This window comes from Nesoenas mayeri (genome assembly GCF_963082525.1).
Source record: "Nesoenas mayeri genome assembly, chromosome: 16".
Lineage (NCBI taxonomy): Eukaryota > Metazoa > Chordata > Aves > Columbiformes > Columbidae > Nesoenas > Nesoenas mayeri.
Window position 1 is genome coordinate 1,671,854 of NC_137562.1, and position 21,961 is coordinate 1,693,814.

General features: G+C 45.2%; 1 protein-coding gene across 19 annotated transcripts in view; it reads left to right on the forward strand.

Annotated features, from left to right (window-relative positions):
- Positions 1–894: 894 nt before the first annotated feature.
- PHF20 (PHD finger protein 20) overlaps positions 895–21,961 on the forward strand; it is a 78,400-nt gene continuing 57,333 nt past the window's right edge. For 4 of the 19 annotated variants that reach the window (XM_080354577.1, XM_080354581.1, XM_080354586.1 and 1 more), the window contains exons 1-10: positions 895–1,012; positions 3,131–3,177; positions 4,521–4,569; positions 8,002–8,056; positions 9,705–9,833; positions 14,256–14,370; positions 15,321–15,437; positions 18,937–19,108; positions 19,297–19,381; positions 20,084–20,163. In XM_080354577.1, the coding sequence (XP_080210703.1) occupies positions 14,288–14,370; positions 15,321–15,437; positions 18,937–19,108; positions 19,297–19,381; positions 20,084–20,163 (537 nt within the window). In that variant the 5' untranslated portion in view covers positions 895–1,012; positions 3,131–3,177; positions 4,521–4,569; ... (1 more) ...; positions 9,705–9,833; positions 14,256–14,287. The other 15 variants (XM_080354583.1, XM_080354585.1, XM_080354593.1 and 12 more) reach the window with 14 other exon arrangements.

A 21,961-nucleotide genomic window follows, 5' to 3' on the forward strand; every position in this document is an offset into this window, starting at 1 on the left:
CCCCCTCAGTGTCCTCTTGCCCAGCTCCAGAGCCCCAGCTCCCTCAGCCTTTCCTCACACGGGAGATGCTCCACTCCCTTCAGCATCTTGGTGGCTGCGCTGGACTCTCTGCAGCAGTTCCCTGTCCTGCTGGAACTGAGGGGCCACAACTGGACACAAGATTCCAGGTGTGGTTTCCCCAGGGCAGAGCAGAGGGGCAGGAGAACCTCTCTGACCTACTGACCACCCCCTTCTAACCCACCCCAGGCATAAAATTTTAAAAAAGAGAAGAATGGAAGATGTGTCCCTGTGCAGTTCTGTACCGCAGCAGACTCCGCAGCTCCCGGCGGGGCGCTGACCCTCCCGCGGGCACGGGCCCCACCGGGGGCGCTGTGCCCGGGCCGGGAACACAGCAGCGGGTCGCGCGGACTCTGCCGGGGGGCGGGAGGCGGCGCAGGGCACGGTCAGCCGGTCTGTGCTGGACGAGTGTCTAGCGGCCATTTTTCCGTCTGTATTTCAGCGTACACGGACCCCGCCTCCCCGGAGCGCCCCACGCTAATGCACGTTGCCCCGCTCGGGGCAGCCGGACCCTCCGCCCGCAGGACCGACCCCCCACGGGCGGCTTTCCCTGCGTGCTGCGGTCCCGCTTCCGCTGGGGCCTGGCGGGAGGGGCGCGGGGCCCGCGGTGCGAGGCGGCGGCGCCCGGCGGGGTCCGTGGGTACCGCGGGGATCCCGCCCGGCCGCAGGGTGGCGCCTCCCGCCCCGCCCCGCCACGCGCCCGGCCCCGCCCCCGCCTCGCGCCCCCAGCGCTCGCGGCCGCCGCAGCCACGCGGAGAGAGCGCGCCCCAGCGGTCGCGAGTGGGCGGGACCGGAGCGCCCCGCCCCTCCGCCGGGGCCCCGCCCCCTCCGTGACTGCGCCGCAGCGTGGCGGCCATTTTGTGTCGCTGCGCGGTCGGTGCGCTGGGCTCGGCGCGGAGCGGGGCCCGGGGCGCGTCGGCTCCGTTCTAACCCTTTTTCCCGTACAGATCCCTCGGTAAGAGCGCGGCGGCGCCCGGGCGGGCCGGGCCGCCTGCCCTGCTCCGCGCTGCGGGCCCGTGGGGAGGCGAGGCGGGGAGGCCGGGGGAGGGAGGCCGGGCGCGGCGCGGCTGCCGCGCGTCCCCGCGCACAAAGGGCCGGGCCGGGCCGGGCCGGGCCGGGCGGCGCCTCCCGCGCTGAGGCCCCGGGGCGCCGAGCGGGGCCGCTGCCGCCTCGCCGCGGCCTGGCCCGCTGAGGCCGGGGGCCTCGGGCCGGCCCTCGCCCGCTGCCTCCTTCCCTCCCTCCCTCGCTCCCGCCGCGCCTCCCCCGCGCCCGGCGGCCCGCGGAGCTGCGCGGGCAGGTGAGTCTGTGCGGGCCGAGCGCAGGCGCCGAGGGCCCGGCGGCGGCCGAGTGACCTTGCGACGGGGCCGGAGCCCGAGGCGGGGCCGGCCCGCGGGGGCTGTGCCGGCGGCGGCGGGCGCGGGCGGTGCCGCGTTGGTGCGGGGGTCGCGCAGCCCGGGAGCGGCGGGAGTTGCGGTCCCGGCGGCGGCTCCTCGGCCCTTGGGCGCGGGAGGACGCGGCGCGGGGCCGGTTCCGGCGGGGCCCGTCCCGGGAGCTCGGCAGGGCGGCGGCGGCTCCTCCCGGGGCCCCGGGGGCCGGAGCGGGGAGGGACCGGGCGTGGGGCAGGCCCCTGGTGCCCGCAGGGTGTGCCCGGCCCGGGCCCGTGGGCGGCACCGTCAGCCAGAGGCCTCTGTCCGTTCTGTGCCCGGTGAAGTCTGGAGCACATCTCTGTCCTTCTGCATTTTGTTGCTTCAGAATGTCTTTGAGGAACATAAATAACGATGGATCCTTGCAGTAACCCAGAAGCTGTTTCATGTCGTAACTGTTTAATAGATTTAATTGGGAGGCACCATATTCTTGCTTGTGACAGGCCTGAGTTCAGATATGGCTTATTACCCCTGAAATGGATTATTGTGCTGGTTGGCTTGGCATGGAGGAGCTGCAGACTGTAGCCATAGCAGAGCTTGGTTGATCAAAGCAGGTTGTCAGTACAGTTTTGGGAAACAGTTATATCTCTTCTACTTAGTGAAAATCATAACGGTGCCAGAGATGTTCCTGCCATCCCAGGCCGTTGTTCCTAGCCTCACTCTTGAAAATAGATCAGGAGGGATACATGGAGGCTGATTAATCCAACCTGGATGCAAGAGATGCCTTCTTTCTGGGTACAGAATTTAGTATTTTGGTAATTTTTGTGTGACTTTGTAAATGGTTCTGGAATTGAAGGTGGCTTGATGAATACTCATTTGACCTGAGTCAGTTTGTGCAAGGTCTCAGTTTACATTCTTGCTGATAACTTTGTTGATGTCTCCTGAATGGAAATAAATTTTACTTGAGCAGTTTGAGAGTAAAACCTGCTTGCCTGTAATCCAGAATAATTAATTAAGGTCAAGTCGGGAATGAGGCTAGAATAGTAATTGCTTATAACAATGCTGCCTTGACTGAAATGTAAGAAGCATGTAATTAATTCTTACCTTTAATTGGATAAGTTCTCTGAAGCGCTTTCTTTTGCTCTTGTAGATCCTGGATAACCGAGGCAATGATATTGACCTAAATTCTCCCCCTTGCTCAGGGAAGGGGGCTGCAATCCCTCTCTAGTTGTAGGGGATGATAAACTCTCTGTAGCGGCACGTTTTGTGTGTAACTGCGCTTCTGGCAGCTGGGTATTGTGTGTGGCTGTCATTTGTCAGGGCCGGACAGGAGCAGACGCTGGTGCTGTAGGAAAGCCGCGCTGCCACTTGTCTCCTGGTCGCTGCCCATATGGCTCTGTCCTGTGCAGATGGGAGCTCTTGTGCAACAGTGTGTGAGCTGAGCTGAAAAATGTACACGGGGGGGATTTATTGTTCAGCCCCGCACATGATTGTCACCAGTACTTAAACTGCATTCTTGATGGTTGCCTAATTGCGTGGGTGTAGTGTTAGAAAAGCTGCCTATACTTTGGACTTTATGTTGCATCATATTGAGAAGTCTTGTGAAGTGCTTGCTGTAGTTTATTCAGGAGTTGAACAAGTCTACTCCTTTCTTTTTTTGCTTCAATTTATTCCTTATTTTCATACTTCTGTTCCTTGCTTGCTTACAGGTTTATTTTGGCTTCTTGTGTTTCCTGTAGGAAAATACTTTTTTCAGGTAAGAGATAGTGAGTTGTAGCTCTCGGTTTGTCCTTGCTGTCAAAATGCCAATACTTTCATGGTCCGTATATTTCAAACACCCTTTGGGAACTGATGGCTTTTCATGTATTTTTGGTGGATGCAAGCGCCAGACTCAAGTGATTGTGTGTGGGGGTGTATAATGTGTCCATGCTGACTGATTGCAGATGTGTGGCAGAAAATAATGCATGTTGGAGTATAGTTACTTCTGTTTGAGGCTTATTAGCTTGTTGACATGCCTTTGTGTGGTTTTAGTGGGCTTGAGAACTTTCAACCAGCCTTGTTTCTGTATAGCCACCTACACTCTGCCTTTTTTAAGAACTGAATTTCAGGTAGGTTTATGAAATTGTTTAAAAAGAGAGATAACTGTCTCCATTGGTGTGTTTAGCTAGGTAGCCTCTATTAAAAGAAAGAGGGGAAGCACTACTGGATAGTGTGTTGGTTTTCTTTTTCAGTACCTGGGTTCACACCAAAGAGCTTTCCTGATCTTGTTGCTGATGTTAAAATGTTAGTTTTGAAATGGACCTCTTGTTCTGCTACTTGTACTCAGTACTTCTTTCCCGAGGAACCAGAGAATATCCTCTTTTTCCACAGGGTTTGACAGGAGACTGTCTGGAACACCCCTAGTGCTCCAGGTGTGGAACAGAGCGTCTTTAGTCTAGAGCCATGCATCAGTGGCACAGACAGTCGGACAGTGCCATTGTCAGGCTTTGGAGTTTCAGTTAGGCTTAAAGCTTAAAGGCTTCTGTTAGTGTTGCAGAGGTTGCAAGTATGCTGGACTTTAATTGCTTCGTGACTATAGTGCAAGTTTGTAACGTTGTTTTTTGTTATGTGGTCCCCTGTATTTATATCGGTCCTTTGCTTAGATTGCAGCTCTGTCTTACCAGTATTGCTGTCATCAGTCTTGCAAAAAGATGCCCTAATTTTGTTGGTTTTTTTCCTGCTGTCCTTTTATCTCTGAACTGGGGGATGAGTCTATAAGCAGTCTGCAAGTGCACCCCTTTCCTTCTTTGTAATAAAATGGGGGAGCTGCATCCTTCTTACCGTGTGGCACGTAGAGAGATGATTTATCTGTCTCATGCATTATCTTAAATGAAGACATAATTTTTCATCGAAGTGCATGGCAGTGTAATTTACAAGACTTGCCTTTATTCGACTGTTGTGAAATTTTATATATATATATATATATATATATATATATATATATATACACTGACTGGTTGGAAACAGTGCCCCGTGGGATTTTCAGTGGCTGATATTGCAGGTGCTATAAATTATCTATGAAGAATGTTTCTCAAATGTTTTTAATGGATGTTTTTACAGGTAGACGTCTTCTCAGAGTCGGAAGCCAAAAGTCCGGTTACTGCTGCAGGTACTGTTACCAGATCATTTTTGTGCTTTCCTACTGGCTCCTTCAATTTCTGGGCATAATCTCTGATAGCTAAAATACGTGTTGATGCTCACCAATAAGAGAAATCTTAGGTTCAGCAATCTGCTGGAAGTGTATAGTGTGCTGCTGGAATACCCAGAGCAACCTCAAAGCAGGACATCTGGTCAAAACTGAGGAATTCATTGGTCAGCTTACTTACCAGCACAGGACCTTAGGTACTATTTCTATCTGAAATGTGGACTTCTACAGAATACCAAGGTATTCCTTTCAGAAGGGATGTAGGCGGTAATACTTCAGAGCCGTTTAATAAGTATTTGGACTGACTTCAAATCATTGGTGTAGAGTGCAGAATGGTATTAGGCTCAGTACTAGGTGCTGTAGCCAAGCAGGCAGTGTGTAGGCAAATGGAAGGTATGTTCTTGTGCCCTGCCCATTTCTTAAAATTATATTATTTTAAGAAGAAACCTATTCCTTTTGCAAAATCATGAATATGTCTCATGAGTTTTGAGCCCACGTGTGGTTCCTTCCCTCACCTGTCGTGCAGGGCTCTGACAGTGAGCACCTTCGCCAGGGTTGTTCCATAGGCTCAGCCTTAGGCGGCTGCAGCACCACCCTAAACCAAATATTTGAATGTAGTCTCACTATGAGCAAGTTTGTCTGAGGAGTTTTGCGTGGTTTCTGTTGGTTTTGCTTCTGAGGGATTATAGAATGGCCATAAGAATTGGTCTAGTTTTTTAGTTTTCCCTGATTTCATTTTTATTTGACAAAGGCCTTGTGAGCCTGGGGTGTACCATTAATCAGGGCAAAAGTGTCATTTTGAGGACGGTTACACTTGGTGCTTTCAGCATCATGAAGCAGTTTTATACAGCATTGCGGTGCTCAGTCTGTGGGCTGAATTAGGGTTCTCAGAACAACTCCAATGGCTGTAGCTTTTGTGGCTCCTGCAGTCTGGAGAGTCCTTGCATGTATTGCCATCAATTAGGTTTGTGGATGAAGAAGCTGTTCTCAAGAAAGTCTTCTAGTTATTTCCTGTATGACTGAAGGGCGGATCTCTGTGCCATGCGGTGAGGTCGTTTCTACAGCTGAGTGTGTCTTGGGGAACAGGAGACGATGGCATTTGGGCGTCTTGGCTCGTGTTTGTTGACATGGCTGGACATGCACGGATTGATGTGGTAAGCTCTGATGATTTAGAGATTGTGCTTCCATAAGAAACAGCGCAGCTTGCCTGAGCTGTCTGCAGTTCTTAGTTGTTAAATATTTCAATTCTTAATTTCCTTGAGAGAATTCATGCTGTCTGATATATTCATTTGCACCTTAAAATGTCATTTGCTCTAAATTCATTATTTCTTAACTAAGAAGATCTAGAACCATAGACATGTTTGGAGTCTTAAGTTGCTCGGAGCCTTTTCAATGAAATAAGTGTTTCACATAATTTTTTTCCATTGATTTGTAAGGCTGCTTTTTTGTGGCAGTTGTAATTATTTTTAAATGCAAGAAGGTTTCTTTTTGGTCTCTCTGAACAGTTTAAAAGATGTTTTTAAACATCAGAAAGCATCAGTCTTACCATGATATATGTTGAAACCCCATGCTTGTTAAATAAGAGTGTGTCTGTAATTGAGCTTGTTGAAGGCTTTTGTCTGACCTAGGGCTTTAGTTGTCTTTTAAAAAGAACCTGTCCTGAAAGATGACTTCACAGAATCCCAGCGTGTCACGGGTTGGAAGGGACCTGGAAAGCTCATCCAGTGCAATCCCCCCATGGAGCAGGAACACCCAGATGAGGTTACACAGGAAGGTGTCCAGGCGGGTTGGAATGTCTGCACAGAAGGAGACTCCACAACCTCCCTGGGCAGCCTGGGCCAGTGTTCAGTCACCCTCACTGAGAAGAAGTTTCTTCTCATATTTAAGTGGAACCTCCTGTGTTCCAGTTTGCACCCATTGCCCCTTGTCCTGTCACTGGTTGTCACCAGCAGAGCCTGGCTCCATCCTCCTGACACTCCCCCTTTCCATATTGATCCCCATGAATGAGTCCCCCCTCAGTGTCCTCTTGTCCAGCTCCAGAGCCCCAGCTCCCTCAGCCTTTCCTCACACGGGAGATGCTCCACTCCCTGCAGCATCTTGGTGGCTGCGCTGGACTCTCTGCAGCAGTTCCCTGTCCTGCTGGAACTGAGGGGCCACAACTGGACACTCACCCTTGCTGAAGTTGTGAACAACCATGGTGTTGCAGCAGGAATCCACCCATGTGAACAGGAATGGTTTGTTACATCAGGAGCAATGACTTCAGTTATCTGCTGAAATTGTTTGCAAAAGAATGTTGATGTATATCCAAATCTGGAACACTCAGGCATTTTGACCCTTTGATTCAGATTTGGTTTTGTTTATGGGCTGCCTTTCATACTTGGTATTTCAGAAATGTAGCTTTCTCTTTTTTTAGCTATGTCCTCAGAGTACAATACTGTTTGGGTGCTAGGAGAATAATTGCTGCAGTGATATTTGTAAGGGTTTCTCAGTAGTAGTTCTTATTAAACACCTGGGAGGAAAAGAGAATGCTAGATTGGTTGCATTTAAGCATCTTTGAATATTTTAACTTACACTTGCTTTAAAGTTTTATTTGCCTACTAGTGATTAGATAGAAAAGTGGGGAGAGCGGTTAATTTCTGCAACAAGGCAAATAAGATAAAGGAGGGGAGAACAGCAAACAGTGGGAAATCTTGTTTGCATATTTAGCATTTCATTGGAAGGTATGAAGAACTCATTCTGATCATCTCTGCTGGATCTTTAGCCTGCCATTTCACCTAGAATCTCACATTCTCAGTGTCCAAGATAAAACTGAGTGCAGGCTGTCATTTCCTTTAAGTGCAACTTGGCCCATATGGTGGATTTAACACGTCAGTGATCTGTTCTTCAAAAGTCTGCAGACAGTACCTTAAATTTTTATTTACTTGCATATACAAGGTGGGGTAGTTACACTATCTACACTGTAACTATCTGTAGATATTTACACTATCTACACTTAGTTAATGGGGTTATTCTTGAAGTATCTAGTGCAGCGAAGTAGGAGTAATGTTAAAGCTACAGGTGGCTTCTGTTTGGCAAAGAATAACTAAATCAGGGGTGTCAAACTCTTTTTCAGTGGGGGCCACATCAGCCTCGCGTTTGCCTTCAAAGGGCTGTATAAATGATGGAGACATCTGATGTGGCTGTGCAGAGGGAGTGTCTATAAGGATCTCTTAGGTTTATAATCTGGATCACAGCAGCCTGCTGACCCTCTGTAGTGAAAGCTTTCCTATTAAATTGATGTTCTAGAGGCATTATTTTCTGATTGGGATATCATTGGCTGTAGAAAGAATATTTTATTGAACTCTAAATTACTTTAGTCTCAGAATTCACGTGTCTTATGTTTTTCCTTCCCTGTAGTTGTACAACAGTGTTTGGAATGTTTGCAGCCGTATAAGCAAAGAGTTTCTTCTTGGTGAGTATAAGCATGGATGCTTGCTTTTGTGAATTGTAGCTTTTCTTTAAGCTTTTGAAATTTTGCTTTAAAATTCAGGGTTTTCTTAATTCTTGTAGAGTTATGGTGGATAATATTTCTCTACATTAAATCCTTGTATTCTTAAAGACAGCACATTTTCAGTTAGAGGAACAAATGGCACTTTCATTGAAGTGGATATTCTTGGAAGTGATTTTATTTAGCAAAAAGCTGCTTTATTTCATATAACTTAAGCTGTTTTCCCAAATCTTCCTGCTTATTCAGTGTTTAAGAGAGTTTGTGTTTTACCTTTAGCATGTTACAGGGAGAAAGAGAGGAAACCAGGACAGCTGAATGAGAGATGGTCAAATGATTGAAAATAATTCTTTTCAGTAATCAGTATTTATTTCTTTAATTGCACTTGGTAATTCAAATAGGTTTTATTATGGAAAAATATTTGTTTCTGTTCTGCTGAATTGCCCACGTTCATAATTCCAGCTTCCATGTTGCTCTGTCCAAGTCTGACCACCAGTTTGAATTGACAGTGCAGTTACATGGGGTGTTGCTGAGGGAATGAAAATGACATTGTAGATGTCCTGTAGTGTTAGGGAGAGCGTGAGGATCTTGATCTAGGAGGGTCACTTAATTTGCTGACACCTTTTCACTTCTGCCACCAAGCACTTTGGGTCTTGGTTTCTGCCTGGGGAGGAGAGCAAATGGTGATTTTTACTGGTGTTGGTTTTATTAGTCTACTTGTATAAACTAGAGGAAAAGTAGGAGTCTGAAAATACTGAGTCCTACGCTTTGAGGGAATGTTTCAGTGTTGAGGAATGAGCTGTACATTATTATTGTTACGGAAATTTTAAGTATCGGTTCAGGATCCAATTTTAGTGTTGTGTTGCTCAAAGAGTTTGCCTGTTCCCTGATTGAATCAGGGAAACTTTTAAAGCAAGAAGTGAGTGCTGTTAAGGTCTAGCTGAGAATCCTACATGGTGCAAAATAAGAACTGCATGAAGTCCAGTGTTGTGTTTCAAATGTCTTTTGGATAGAAAAAGGGAGGTGATTTAGTATTTGGAATTTGTTACAGTGTCTATTGTTATTCATGTCCAGTTCAAATCCTTCCTGTTTCTGCTTTTGTTGCATTAAAAACAAACAAAACAACTGAACTGAAGAGCAGTGGCATTGTGTGTTGGAATCTTAGTGCCAAGGACATCTTCTGAATCTTATGACTCCGTCCTAAAACTAGCTCATCTTGCTATGAAATGGAATGCATGACCAGCACATGAGGGAGGAGCATAGGGATCCTTAGATAAACAGTACAGAAGCTGTTTCTTGTTTAGTATTTGAACGAGGATGGGGGTTTATTTCTGGTTTTGTACGTAGGGTAGGATACAGTGAAGCACATTTCATGGTAGCAGTGCTGCTGCAGGCAAAACCTGGCAGGCAGACTTGCTTTTGTCTGCAGGCAACAAAAGTCTGTTGTAGCCAACTTCCCAAGTTGACACCAAAACAGTATTTAAAAGTGATGTTTAAATGTTTGTGAGACTTGTACTTAGAAACCTTACAGCATCTTATGAAGACTATAATATAAAGGATGTCTGTGAATCCTGTTTTGCAGTCTGACGCAGCCGTTGCCTTTTCTCGTCTGCAGGTGTGTGCTTTCAGCACAGCGTGGCTGTGGTCATCCACTTGCGAGGTCTTCCAGGTGTGGTGGGGACCATGGACTTCTCTGGATTGACCATCCCCGCTGGGGGCATGCATGTTGTAGGGGGTGAGCTGGGTGAGGCTTTCATCCTTTTATCACCAGTGAAGATGCGAGGCTTGGTATCATGTATGCAGATGGTGTAAATAAAAGGTCAAAACTATTGCAGAGCAATAAAAACCTTATGTGCAAAATGTGATTGGACTTAATCCTGGGCAGGATAAAAGTGGGCACGGAGATATGCGGGCAGGATTGGAACACTGTCTGGTGCTGGGGTGAATGGCAGAGTCAGTTAAGGCTTTATGGAATTGACTACAAACCTGTTTTAGTGTATGTATATATATAGAGAGAGAGAGAGAGAGAGACTACTACACATGAAGAAAACAAAACAAGCTTTTGTCTTGTTGCTTGTCTAGGAACTGCATTTCAGATCTTGGGGCAGCCTTCAGTATCCCAGTTCGGTTAGAGCTGTGCTGCATCTCCAGTGGACACAGGATGATCTCTTGCTTTTCCTCCCTGGCTGTGCCAGTGTTAATCCACTCCCCGTCCTGCGCGCTCACCACTGATGCAGAATGCCTTATGGGAACAGGGCAGCAAGCTTACCATCCAGAATAAAACTTAATACTACTTTGCATTGAAAATTTGTATTTATGCAGACTATCAAAGTTTGCCATGCTCCTTTGTCAAGCTGGAGAACTATGCTTTTTCATGGAGTTCCTGTTTTTTTTCCCCTCCATTTTGCTCCGATGCAGGGAGGGCAATCTCTGGGTTTGGCACAGATGCACTGAAGGATGAAGGAGATAAGAGGCTGAATTGTGGGAGTGAATTGCATTTCTTCTGAGCTGCTTATGAAGTACTGAATCGAGACAGTGCTAAGTTTGGAGGTGGTACTGATTTAAAAGCAGGCCTTTTGGTGTGATAATATGTAAGGAACAATTTAATCATACTTACCAGTGATTTGGCAACAGTGTTAGCAAAGGTAGGTAAGGTTTTGAAAAAGGCTGCAGTGACTCTGCAGTTCCCAGAGGGAAAACAACAGAGGTTGTTATTAGTGAAAGCTTATCATAACTGCTTGGTTTTCCTTTATATGAACACATTTCTCCAGTTTCCAGAGGAGCCCTATTCTGTTGGAATTAGTGATGTGGCAGGTTTGGCTCTCAGCACTGAGAGAGCTTAAAACTGAAGAGAATAAGAACAGCTCCAGATGCAGGTGTACAGGAGCTGCAGTGTCAGCAGAGCATTGCCCTGATGGAAATGTGCCTTCCTGCTGGATACCTCTAAGTACCTGAATAGTCTTTACAAGCTAAATTACCTCATGGGGATTTTTATGGGGAAGAAAAGGCTCTCCATTTTAAACAACAGAAATGTGTACCTTGAGTGATGTAGATTTGGAAATGTTTTCTGTTGGAAGTAGTGACTTGTGTAAATCCTGGAGTGTTTGTTCTTGAAACAGGTCTAATCTTGATAGCAGAATAAGAAGTTTGGAGAAAAGCTGTCCAGCTTTGGGGGTTGGCCTCATAACCACCCCTTGTTTGAATTGTGGTCTTGAGCCCTTGAGAAAAGTGGATTCCCAGAGTAAGCAAAGTGAAAAGCCTGCTCATGCCTTGGTTTAGGGACCAAGTTGGTACAATTTCATTTTCTACTGAAGAAAATTTTAGAAGAGATATTCTGGTGAAGTGTTTTTATTTCCAAGTCATAGCTATGCCTTTGGTTAGTCTGTGGTTGGGTGTTAACAATCAGTTTTGATGTAGGTCAGGTCTTCAAGTAGCTCTTGCAGGAGAGAACAGAGGCTGACGCAGAAAATCTTGAAGCAGCAGCAGCAGCCAAGCCCCTGTGTTCAGTGCTTCCCTTCTGAGAAACAAAGTTCTCTGCGTGGTCAAGGTTCATGCTGGTGAAGTGTGGGTGGGTTCTGCTGGTGACTTTGGCCATGTTTGAAGAGCTCTGTGATGGCTTCCAGGGAAGGTCCTATCATGTGGTTTCGTTCTTGCCCTAAGGCTGTATGTTTCAGGGTAAATTGTTGAGATCTCTTAGTACTTTATCTCATGTAATGTTCTCCCAAGTATGGATCTGCTTGAAGAAGCTGTTTGTGAAACTGGCTGCAAGTGCAGAGGGCAGCCAGCCTGGCCAGGCATGTGGAGCACAGGGGCTGCTGCGTCGCGGTGAATCTGCTGTGGGATGTGAGAGAGAACCCAGAGCAACCCTGATGTTGGAACTTGGGAGGGCAGACGATGAAGTCTCTGGAGAATGGGGCAGTAGTAGGAGATTTTTGCCTATAGAGTTTGTCTCTCAACTCTCTGATCTTGGGCACGTTAATGTGTGTGCACTGACAAATGCTGCTGCTCAGCTGGCTCCAGAGTTCAGACTTGGCAGAGTCTGTAGCCTCTGTAAATATGCTCAAATGGCTTCTGCTGTTTTTTTCAGATTTCTCTTTAGTTGTGATACTTGTGGGTTTTTTATTTAAGTAAAAACACGGTAAGGCCTTCCTCACCAAAATTGATGTTTATTTATAGCAGCCCTATTGTATGAGATACTGAAGTTTGAGAGATGTGTGTGTTCCTCTTCCAGCCTCATGGAGATGAGCTGAAACTACTCCAGTTCTTCAGGATTGCAGCTACTACCGAGGGGAAGGGAACCACTGCACAGAGCTGTAGGAATGTTCTCCAGTACTTCTAGGAGTATATTGTCTTCATGTGTCCCTACTTAGTGAGAAGGGAAAATAAGTTTACTGGGACAAGAGTCATCTTGCAGCTGTAATTTTTCCTACAAGCATTAAGCAAAAAGTGTGTCTGTTCCCCATTTGGAGGCATGACATTTCATCACTAGTGGGAGAACATGGTATTTTAATTCTGTAAATCTGCAGAGAAAATAGTGGATGTTTGAGGTGTGGGTGGATGAACCGTTTAAAAAAGAAAATGTAGCTTTGCCTTACTGCTTGGATTTCCAGATTTTTACTGTTTATTTTTAATCAGAATGCACAACCCCAACCTTCCTAATGTTTCCTTAATTGTTCTCCTCCTCTCCTTTCCCAATTAGAAGCTATGGGGGTGGTAGGTAAATCTCCCCCTCTCAGGCTCTAGCTGTAGTAGAGGACAGTCATTCCTGGGCTCATTCAGGTCCATGCTGGACAAACTCAGCAGCTTGTTGTAGGAAAGTCACTTGCAGTGTTTCTCAGTTCCTAGGTGCCTAAAGGATATTTTCCTTTGGTGCGAATCACTGTGCTGTGAATTGAGCTAACAGGCAATAGCAGTTTTCCCCACACGGCTGCAGGCTGCTCTGGCAGCAGAGGAGATGAGGTGGCAGAGCTGGAGAGGGAGACAGCGGGTCCTCCCTGGGTAGAGAAGGTTCTTACAATGTGGTTGGGGTGCTGGGGGTCCCTCCATGGCCAGCCCTTGGAACTGGTTGGGCTCAGGGGAGCAGCTTCTCCCTGCCATAGAAACTCTATGACTTTCCTAAAGATCTTGAGTTTCTGAACCACACTTTAACTTAGTAGTTCTTCAGAAAATAATGTTAATCCATTTATAGATGCAGTGCAGTTGACATTGCTGCTGTTTATGCATTGTTTGAACCAAAATGGTGCTCCTTATTTGTCTTCCCAGTGCACATCTCCTTATTCTTGCAGTGCAAGACTAGAAGGTGTTTTTTTGTTGTTGTTGGGTTTTTTTTGCCTTTAACTTGCATCCACTTTGTACATCTTTAATTGCATCTTCAAGATACAGCCTTACTGCAAGGAGGACAATATTGAGTAAAACTTAATTGTGTTTTTGGATCTTGTGAGCTCAAAGACTAAAGAAATGGATCATAATTTGTCTTAACTGTGGGAAACAACTGACAAAAAATTGGGAAAAATAGCTCTTGATCAGACTTTCCACTAAATGTACCTGGAGAGAAACTACTTTGGCAAGATTTCTTAAGCCTGTTATCTGTTGGAAACATGTCTTAAGGAGGACTATTTTCTATTTAAAATGGTGGGGAAAAAAGCAATGCAAATATGCAAGCAGTGTAGGCATAAATTTCGTTAAAGCAACTCTGTATTTCTCATGTCTTTGAACTGTTCGTAGTGATGAGGTGACATGGTGTTTCTGAGTGTCTCACTAACGTGGTAGCTGTTGAAAGACTGTTATTGTGTTGGGTTTTGCCCACTTCCTGTTTACTGGATTCCTTGTTTTCATCCGAATGGGGATCATGGAGAGAACATAATGAAAATGCTGTCTCAGTTGTGAATAAACATTGGGATGCAGAGTTCTTAATTGACTCGGAACTTGGACCAATGGGCAGACGTTGAGCTTTAGTCTTTCATGGTCCAGTAGCTCCCACTTTGAACACATTTTTGGAATGATTCTGCACACTTGGGAACCCTTGTTTAAGAGATAATTGCCCCCATTACTTTCTGCAAACTGAAAATAAAGAGGTCCCTTAACATGTAGCTTTTGGGGATTATGGTGCATAAGCTTATTTTGTCTATGTCTTGATTAGTGATTGATATTTAATTGCATTTTTCAGGGGAATAAAATCAGCAGTGTTGATATTACAAAATGACAAAACATCCTCCGAATAGAAGAGGGATCAACTTTGAGGTGGGAGCCCAGTTGGAAGCCCGTGACAGATTAAAAAACTGGTATTTTTTTAAAACCATTCATATTGTATTAACTCTAAGTCTTTAATATCTTAAACATTTTGTACTGGTACAATATTTAGAGTCCTAGTCATTGGTTTATAGGAAAGTAGTGAATTTATAAAAGTTTATGTACCAGTGGTTGAAATGGGCGATAGATGCTGATGTGTTGTACCGGTGCTGACTGTGTCTGGGACATAGGACTGTTCAAAAATCTAGTGGGACGGCAGACTCTGGTTCTCCTGAATAGCACTGAGCTTCACGTGTGAATCCACGTATTGCAGAGCAGTTTAGGGAGAGAGAAATCCTTTGCAGTACAGAATACCCAAGGTAGTTCCTCACTGCTTCCTTTCTCATTACTCTTGCGAATTCATAAGCTTTAAAGTCTGATAGAAATTGTTACGGCCTGCGCTCATTTGAGGGTGATCAGCTTTAGAATTAAAGAATTGGGTGGGGAAACACATTCCTCTCTCCGAAGTCCGCTCTGGAGCCTGTCTTGCAGAGGTGAGGAGAGGAGGAACACTTTTCCTGACCAACTGCTGCAGAAGGAAGGGGAAGAAGGACCTAAAAGTTACTTGGGCTAACTCTGAGCCTTCTAACTCTGTTCCTTTTGGGAAGCCACCTCAGCAGTTAGCATTTAATAGTGCTCAGTGCATGAGGCATACAATGAAAATTGCTGGAGTCAAAGACTTGTTAAATACAGGAATTAATGTGGTATTGTTAGCTCTTTAAGATATCTTCTCTCTTGACATCAGCTATAGTTGACATATGAGAGTCTTTGTGGGTTAGACATGGTTGTAGCTCAGGCTCTGGGACCTGCTGGCAGGTTGGGTGTGCAGAAGGCAGTGTTGAAAATCATCTGGGCATCACGGAAGGATAGAGCACTGCCTTAGACACAGTGGACTTGGCCCAAAACATCTTGGTTGCATGCAGAATATTGCTCTCTTTTCCAGGTACAAGGGGATTGGAGTTGTGAAAATGAGTAAACATAACCCGTTATGGAAAGGACATGAAGTACCAACATACTTGCATGTTGTGTTGGCTTTGCAGTGTAACCAAGAATTATGTGGGTAGGGGTGGATCTGAATCTACATGCATCTTTTGTATTCTTGATCTTTGTTTATACAGCAAAATAAAGGTCATGCTTATGTAGGCTTACTGAAGATGCAGTTGAGTATGGATGGTGTTTGAGGAGGGCTGATGACTCGTGTCCGTGTCTGTTGTCCTGACATGTTTGGGCACCAGCAGTATCCCAAAGTATGGGTGTGCGCAGCTCTTATGTGGGAAAACTTTGGGGGGCAGGAATTCAACACCTACTATGCTTTCTACATACCCCTTGGTTTAAATTTGAATTTTGGATATGCTGCATGTCCAAAACCAAGCCATGTTGTTTGGTTTTTAAAAACACTGGATCTTAAATGACCTGTCCTGTGCACAATGGTTTGCAACTCTTTGCTCTCACAACTTAGTTATTAACTGCAGTTCTGAAAGCGTTCTTTTCCTTGCTAGGCTTTTCAAACCTGAGTCAGAAAGTCTATATTTTATTGGCTGATGATCTGTGTATATTTCTGTTTGAGGGTTTGTGAACCAAGATTTGTAAGAGCTGGGAGCTTATTTTCTCTTATCAGCATCAGTGGTGACGGGCTGACACAGCTCCCCAGCTGGGCGTTTGTAGGACATCAGACTTCCCCCCCGCTGCTTTCACCTGTCCTGTGTGAACAGGACCATTCTATGCCGTGGTTACAATGTGCTCCTTTTACATGGATATAAAGCTTTTCTGATCCTTGCTCTTCCTGGTGCTAGACCCTCAGAGGTCCAAGCATTTCTTGTGTGTTCTTCTGTTGCTGTGTTGGCACTTGGGCAGAAGCCTCTTGTTTGATCAGAGGGCTGGCTTTGATTTCTGTGCTTAGTACCAAACACAGCAGTGGATTAATGGGCCAGTATTGCTTCTCAAATGGCAGCACTGCTTTGGAGTATTTAATCTCAGAGCCTCTCCTGACAGAGGCTTGTGCCCTGAAATGCTAATGCAGGACTCTGAGGGTGTTTGGATGCAATGCTGACCCTCTTGAAGAACAGGCAATGCCAAAGTGCACTTTTGCCAAAGTGCAAAGTGAATTTTGTATCTTTAGAGCTCTTATTGAAGGTTGCTTTGTTGTATCTGAAATCATAATGTATTGGAAGTGCACTTTATTCCTGATACAGTTATCTGTCACCTCCTAGACCCAAACTTCAGGGAGTACAGTGAGTACTTGTTGTGCTTGGCTTAGTTCTTAGGGCTTGGTTGAGGCATCAAAGCTGTCAGGAAGGGCTTGTGACAGTGTCTGACCTCAGGGTGCTAAGTGGGGGAGCTCTGGCCCCCAGCAGTGCTGGAAGGTGCATGCTGGAAGGTCCACACCGTGCTGGCGTTCAGAGGCTGGAGCAGTGGGACTGCTCCAGTAGTGCAGTCTGAAATGGAGAGACCAGCTGTGACTATGTGCGTGCACACACTGGCCTGGCTGAATTGAGTTTTTGATGCTTTTTGCGTTGGCTTGTTGAAGCTGCTGAGTGCTGGCCAGCTGCAGACACCTGACTGCCCTGCGTGCCTGCAGGAGGCAATTGGTGACACCTCTTTGTTACCTTGTTGTAATGACAGCCCTTCCACCACTTCTCTCTGTGCGAGTAAAATGGGTATGAAGAGACTTGATTCTGGTTGAGGTTCTTGAGGTTCTTTGAAAATCTGGACAACCCTTAGGCCCATTGCAGTCCTGATGGCAAACGTGTCCTTCTGCCTGGACTCTGGGTGAGAGGACCTGGCAATTCCCTTTTTTTTGCTGCACTTTGCAGGGAACTGGCTACTGATTTTTGTCATTACCTGTACTTAGTGACAGGCAGTTGCTGAGATGTTTTAAGAATAAACTATGTTTAATAGAACTATGTTGTTATATGTGGAAACACTGAGTATTCCCCCCTCATAAACCCATGCAGGGCAGTGCTTGTGGTTACCTAAATATGATATACAGAATCACAGAATCATTTCAGTTGGAAGAGACCCTCAGAATCATCGAGTCCAACCATAACCTAACCTACTTCTGGCACTAACCCGTGTCCCTTAGAACCTCATCTGAAAGCCTTTTAAACCCCTCCAGGGATGGTGACTCCAGCACTGCCCCGGGCAGCCTGTTCCAATGCCCCACAGCCCTTTCCATGAATAATTTTTCCCTGATATCCAATCTAGATTGACTGTCACATGAAGGCAGTCACTTCCAGTCACTTCCTCCTGAGGAAGCTGGTAACCAGTTAGAGATGTCCCTGCCATGAGTATCTCCCATTTGTTTTCCTCTCCTCCCCAGCTTTTGCTGCATGTGTATATGGGGATGAACTAATGGCCCATCTTGAGGCATGTGGCATCGAGTGTTAGGCAGGGCCTTAGTCTTGGGTTGCAGCCTAAGTGTCTGGCGTGGTCTTTTTGTAGCTCTTTTTGACCAAGTCATGACTGAAGTGTCTTGGATCTGCTGAAGAATTCCAGCTGTAGGTTGCTTTTCTTTTCGTCGGGGTAGAACTGCAGAATGCTACTGTGTTGCATTTAAATCTTAAGTCTGGATTTTGTGTTTAGCATCAGGCTTGATCCTTTTGAGATGCTATTTCTTTCTACACCTTCCATGTTTTTAAGTGTGGCTTATCAGGTGAGGAATGCTTGTGGGTTTGGTTTTGGTTTTTCTTCAGGCCTTTGTTCACTAATTGAGTTGGGCCTTGTCGTTCTTCCACAAATAACTGAAAACACCAACAGATGGAGGTTTTTTTCTTGGCACTATTATTGCGGAGGGGAAAACATCAATACCTGGGCTGTTACCTTGAGTTGGAATAGTGAAATATGTTGTGATTCTGAAATACTTCCTGAAGTTACAAATTACCAATGCAATTAAAGAAATCATAGTTTGTAAGATTTTCCCGATTAGAAACAACTGGATTTGACTCTTCTCAGATCCTTCTACGTTTAATGTACTGAGAATTTTTTCTTTAAATTCCCAGGACTTTGCAGGTGAAATTTAACGTGGAGAATCTAAAAGTTAATTCAGGTTTAGTGTTGCCACCGGACTTTTGCTGTTACACTGGGCAGGTGATTCCTGGTGCCTGTTGATGGGTATCTGAGAAGTGAGTGTGACCTCCAGGTGTTACTGTTGATAAGAGAAAGCTGAAGCCATCAGTTCTGTGTATGTGTGAACCCTCTAGGTGTAGGGAGGGTCTTCCTGACCTCTTGATCTCTAGTTATTTTTTGCTGCCTCAGCCTAAGAACTCCTTAGTTTTCTTGTTTTCCTGCAGCCAGCATTTGCTTTTGCTGTTCAGTTTTGGGATTCATTCTGTCCTGAGCTTTTATTCATTTTGTATTAAATAATATTAAGACTGTAGAAAGCAAAGGCTGTTAGATACAGTAACTTGGCTCCCCATCACACCTGATCAATCAGATCTTCAGATAATTTGCTTTTGATGGTGTGGAAGGCCCCGTTTGTGTCATGTTTTGTACTGTAGTTAAGTGTCTGAGGCAGCGTACTTTATTCTTAATTGAAATATTTTTATCTACCTTTTGACCAGGTATCCAGCTCACATTGAAGAAGTCGATTATGAAGAAGGAAAAGTGCTTATCCATTTCAAACGCTGGAACCACAGATATGATGAATGGTTTTGTTGGGACAGTCCTTATTTGCGTCCCTTAGAGAAAATACAGTTAAGAAAAGAAGGATTACACGAGGAAGAAGATTGTGCAGTAAGTAGTAAATAGAGGACATTTGAGTACTTAATAGTTTACTCTGCAGTTGTATGAATTATTAAGTTTAAAATGTTTCACTTTTGCTGTGTTGCCCACTGTGTAAGTTTTATTTTTAATATTGGAAAATGAATGCTTTTGTTTTAATGGAGTTGTGTGTTTTGCTAATTCTCACTTATGTTTTGTAGGGATTCCATATAAATGATCAGGTTCTGGCTTGCTGGTCTGACTGTCGCTTCTATCCAGCCAAAGTTACTTCTGTTAACAAAGATGGTAAGGAGTCACTTCTGGTTTTGCCATGCTCGTTAACAGTGCATTTCTAATTGTGTTCTAGCCTTTTGCTTAGGTGGAGAGATAATACAGAAGACAGCTGTGAAAAGTTTTATTTTCAATTACATGTTTTAGTGTGCCATCAACTTTTTTAACCTAACCTCTTATCCTTTTGAATGAGAGAAAAGAACTTTCTGCTGGGATATTCAGTCAGTAGCTGCTTTGAGTATATGTTTGGGAAAAGTTGTTTCTTCTGAAGTTTATTGCCAAGAGGTGCATGAGACTGTAGTAAAAGTCAAGTCAGAGCTGCAAACCCTTTCCCAATAGAGGAGTGGGGAAGGGGAAAGGCACAGCCGTGGTTCTGCTGTCAGTGAGAGACTGTGAAGGGCTTGTCTGGTGTTCTGACTTTAAATTGACTAGATGTTGTAAGATCAAGGAGAAAAGTCTGTGTCATTATCTATTGGAGTAGTCCACCAAAGATACCTTGGAGTTTTGTGAATAAGGAGCAACTGTAAGCTTAGACATGCATCTTTATATTTACCACAGTTATTTTTGGTAACTTCTGCTGTCAAAGTTTCTAACAACACAGATAAAGCAGCTTTTATCTAGAGCTAAATATGCAGCTGCAGTATTGGAGCTGTTAGCAGATGCTCTGTTAACGAACTTATGATCTTTAAACTCTCATGGTTTATTCTCACATTTTAGGTACATACACTGTGAAGTTTTATGATGGTGTAGTTCAGACTGTCAAAAACATTCATGTCAAAGCTTTTTCCAAAGATCAGGTAAGTGTTGTGGTTGTGCTACTAGTGTATTCTAGAAATGACAGTTCAGGTGGCTAGAGCTGATGAATTATAAAATAAGGAATGTCTCTATTGCTAACACACAATACAGCTGAAATCTGTTGAAAAGGCCATACAGATCTTCATGGCATGAAGCTCTCAGGTTCGTGTTCTCACGAACGCACCTCGTGGACTAAAGAAGTCATAGGCATATAAATAAAACACTTTTCTAGAAATCATTGGGAGATTCAGAATGTACAGACTAAGGGTAGTGGTAGGTTATTGAAACACACTTTGTTTTTTTCACCTGTTGGTGATTAGTTTAAATACATGGATCTTAAAAATTGCAGGATGGGAATTATGGAGTAGACAGAAACTTCATTCCCAAAATAACTAGTTGATTGCTTTGAGAAGTTTTCATGTGCAGGCGCTTTGTAGAAAAGGCTGAGAAGTTCTAGCCCTGTTTAACTTCGTTAAAACTTTAAGTACTTGCTTCAGAACAATTTTCATTACAGAAACGCTTTTAAGTTTCAGATCTTGCCACACATTCCTGTGTGGCAGCTTTGGCCTGTGTTTTTAGTCATACCTCCTACATTTTGTTTTCTGGAGCTTTACGTTTGAACAAAGCAATCAAATCCCTCCCCCCAGCATGTCTTAAATACAGATTCCAATAATGACTGTTAATGAATACAGTTAAAGTCTGTGGCTGTGGTGAAGAGCCGTGCCATTCCCGCAAAGTCTGCAGGTTTCTTTATCTAACAGAAATATTTCTACCACTTTTAGCCTTAAATACATGAACAATCTTAAGAAATATTGAGCGTAAGAATGTGAGTTACTTGAGGTGTGAATTCAAGTACAACACTGATGTAACTGTGTGCTTGCAGTGGAAGGAAAGTGTCGTGTTCATGGGTAGGAGAGGCTGTGACCATGAATCATGGACTCCTTGAGGTTGGAAGTGACCTCTGGAGATGATCCAGTCCAACCTCTGCTCATGCAGGGTCACAGAGCAGATCACACAGGTGGTTCCAGGCGAGTTTGAATGTCTCAGAGAAGGAGACTCCACACCCGCTCTGGGCAGCCTGGGCCAGGTTCTGGCACTGCACAGCAAACAAGTTTCTGCTTGTGTTCAGACGGAACCTCCTGTGTTCCAGTCTGTGCCCGTTGCCCCTCACCCTGGCGTTGGGCACCACTGAACAGAGTCTGGTCCATCCTCTGACACCCACCCTGAGATATTGATCCCATTGATCAGATCTATCTCAGCTTCTCGTCTCCAGCCGAACAGCCCCAGCTCTCTCAGTCTCTCCTTATCAGCAAGATGCTCCAGACCCCTCAGTATTTTTGTGTCCCTTCACTGGACTCCCTCCAGTAGTTCCTTGTCCTTCTTAAACTGGGAAGCCCAGAACTGGACACAGTAACTGCAGATGTGGCCTCCCCAGGGCAGAGCAGAGGGGGAGGAACAACCTCCCTTGACCTGCTGCTCACACTCTTCCTCATGCACCCCAGGTACTGTTGGCCTCTTGGCCACAAGGGCACATTGGTGACTCATGGTCACCCTGTCATCGACCAGAGCTCCCCAGTCCTTTGCTGCAGTGAAGACACATGCTATCTTAGCTATTCCGTAAAGGAATAAAAGAGGCCCCCAAACCACTTGATTTCTGAAGGGAGCAACATAAGCTGGTTGTCCTTAATGACAGTGTCACTCTATGCAGAGGGTGTAACATACTATATTGAACAGCGATGGTAAAATGCTAATGACCTGCATGGTGTGAATGTACTTCTGCAAGCACACACGGCTTTAAAA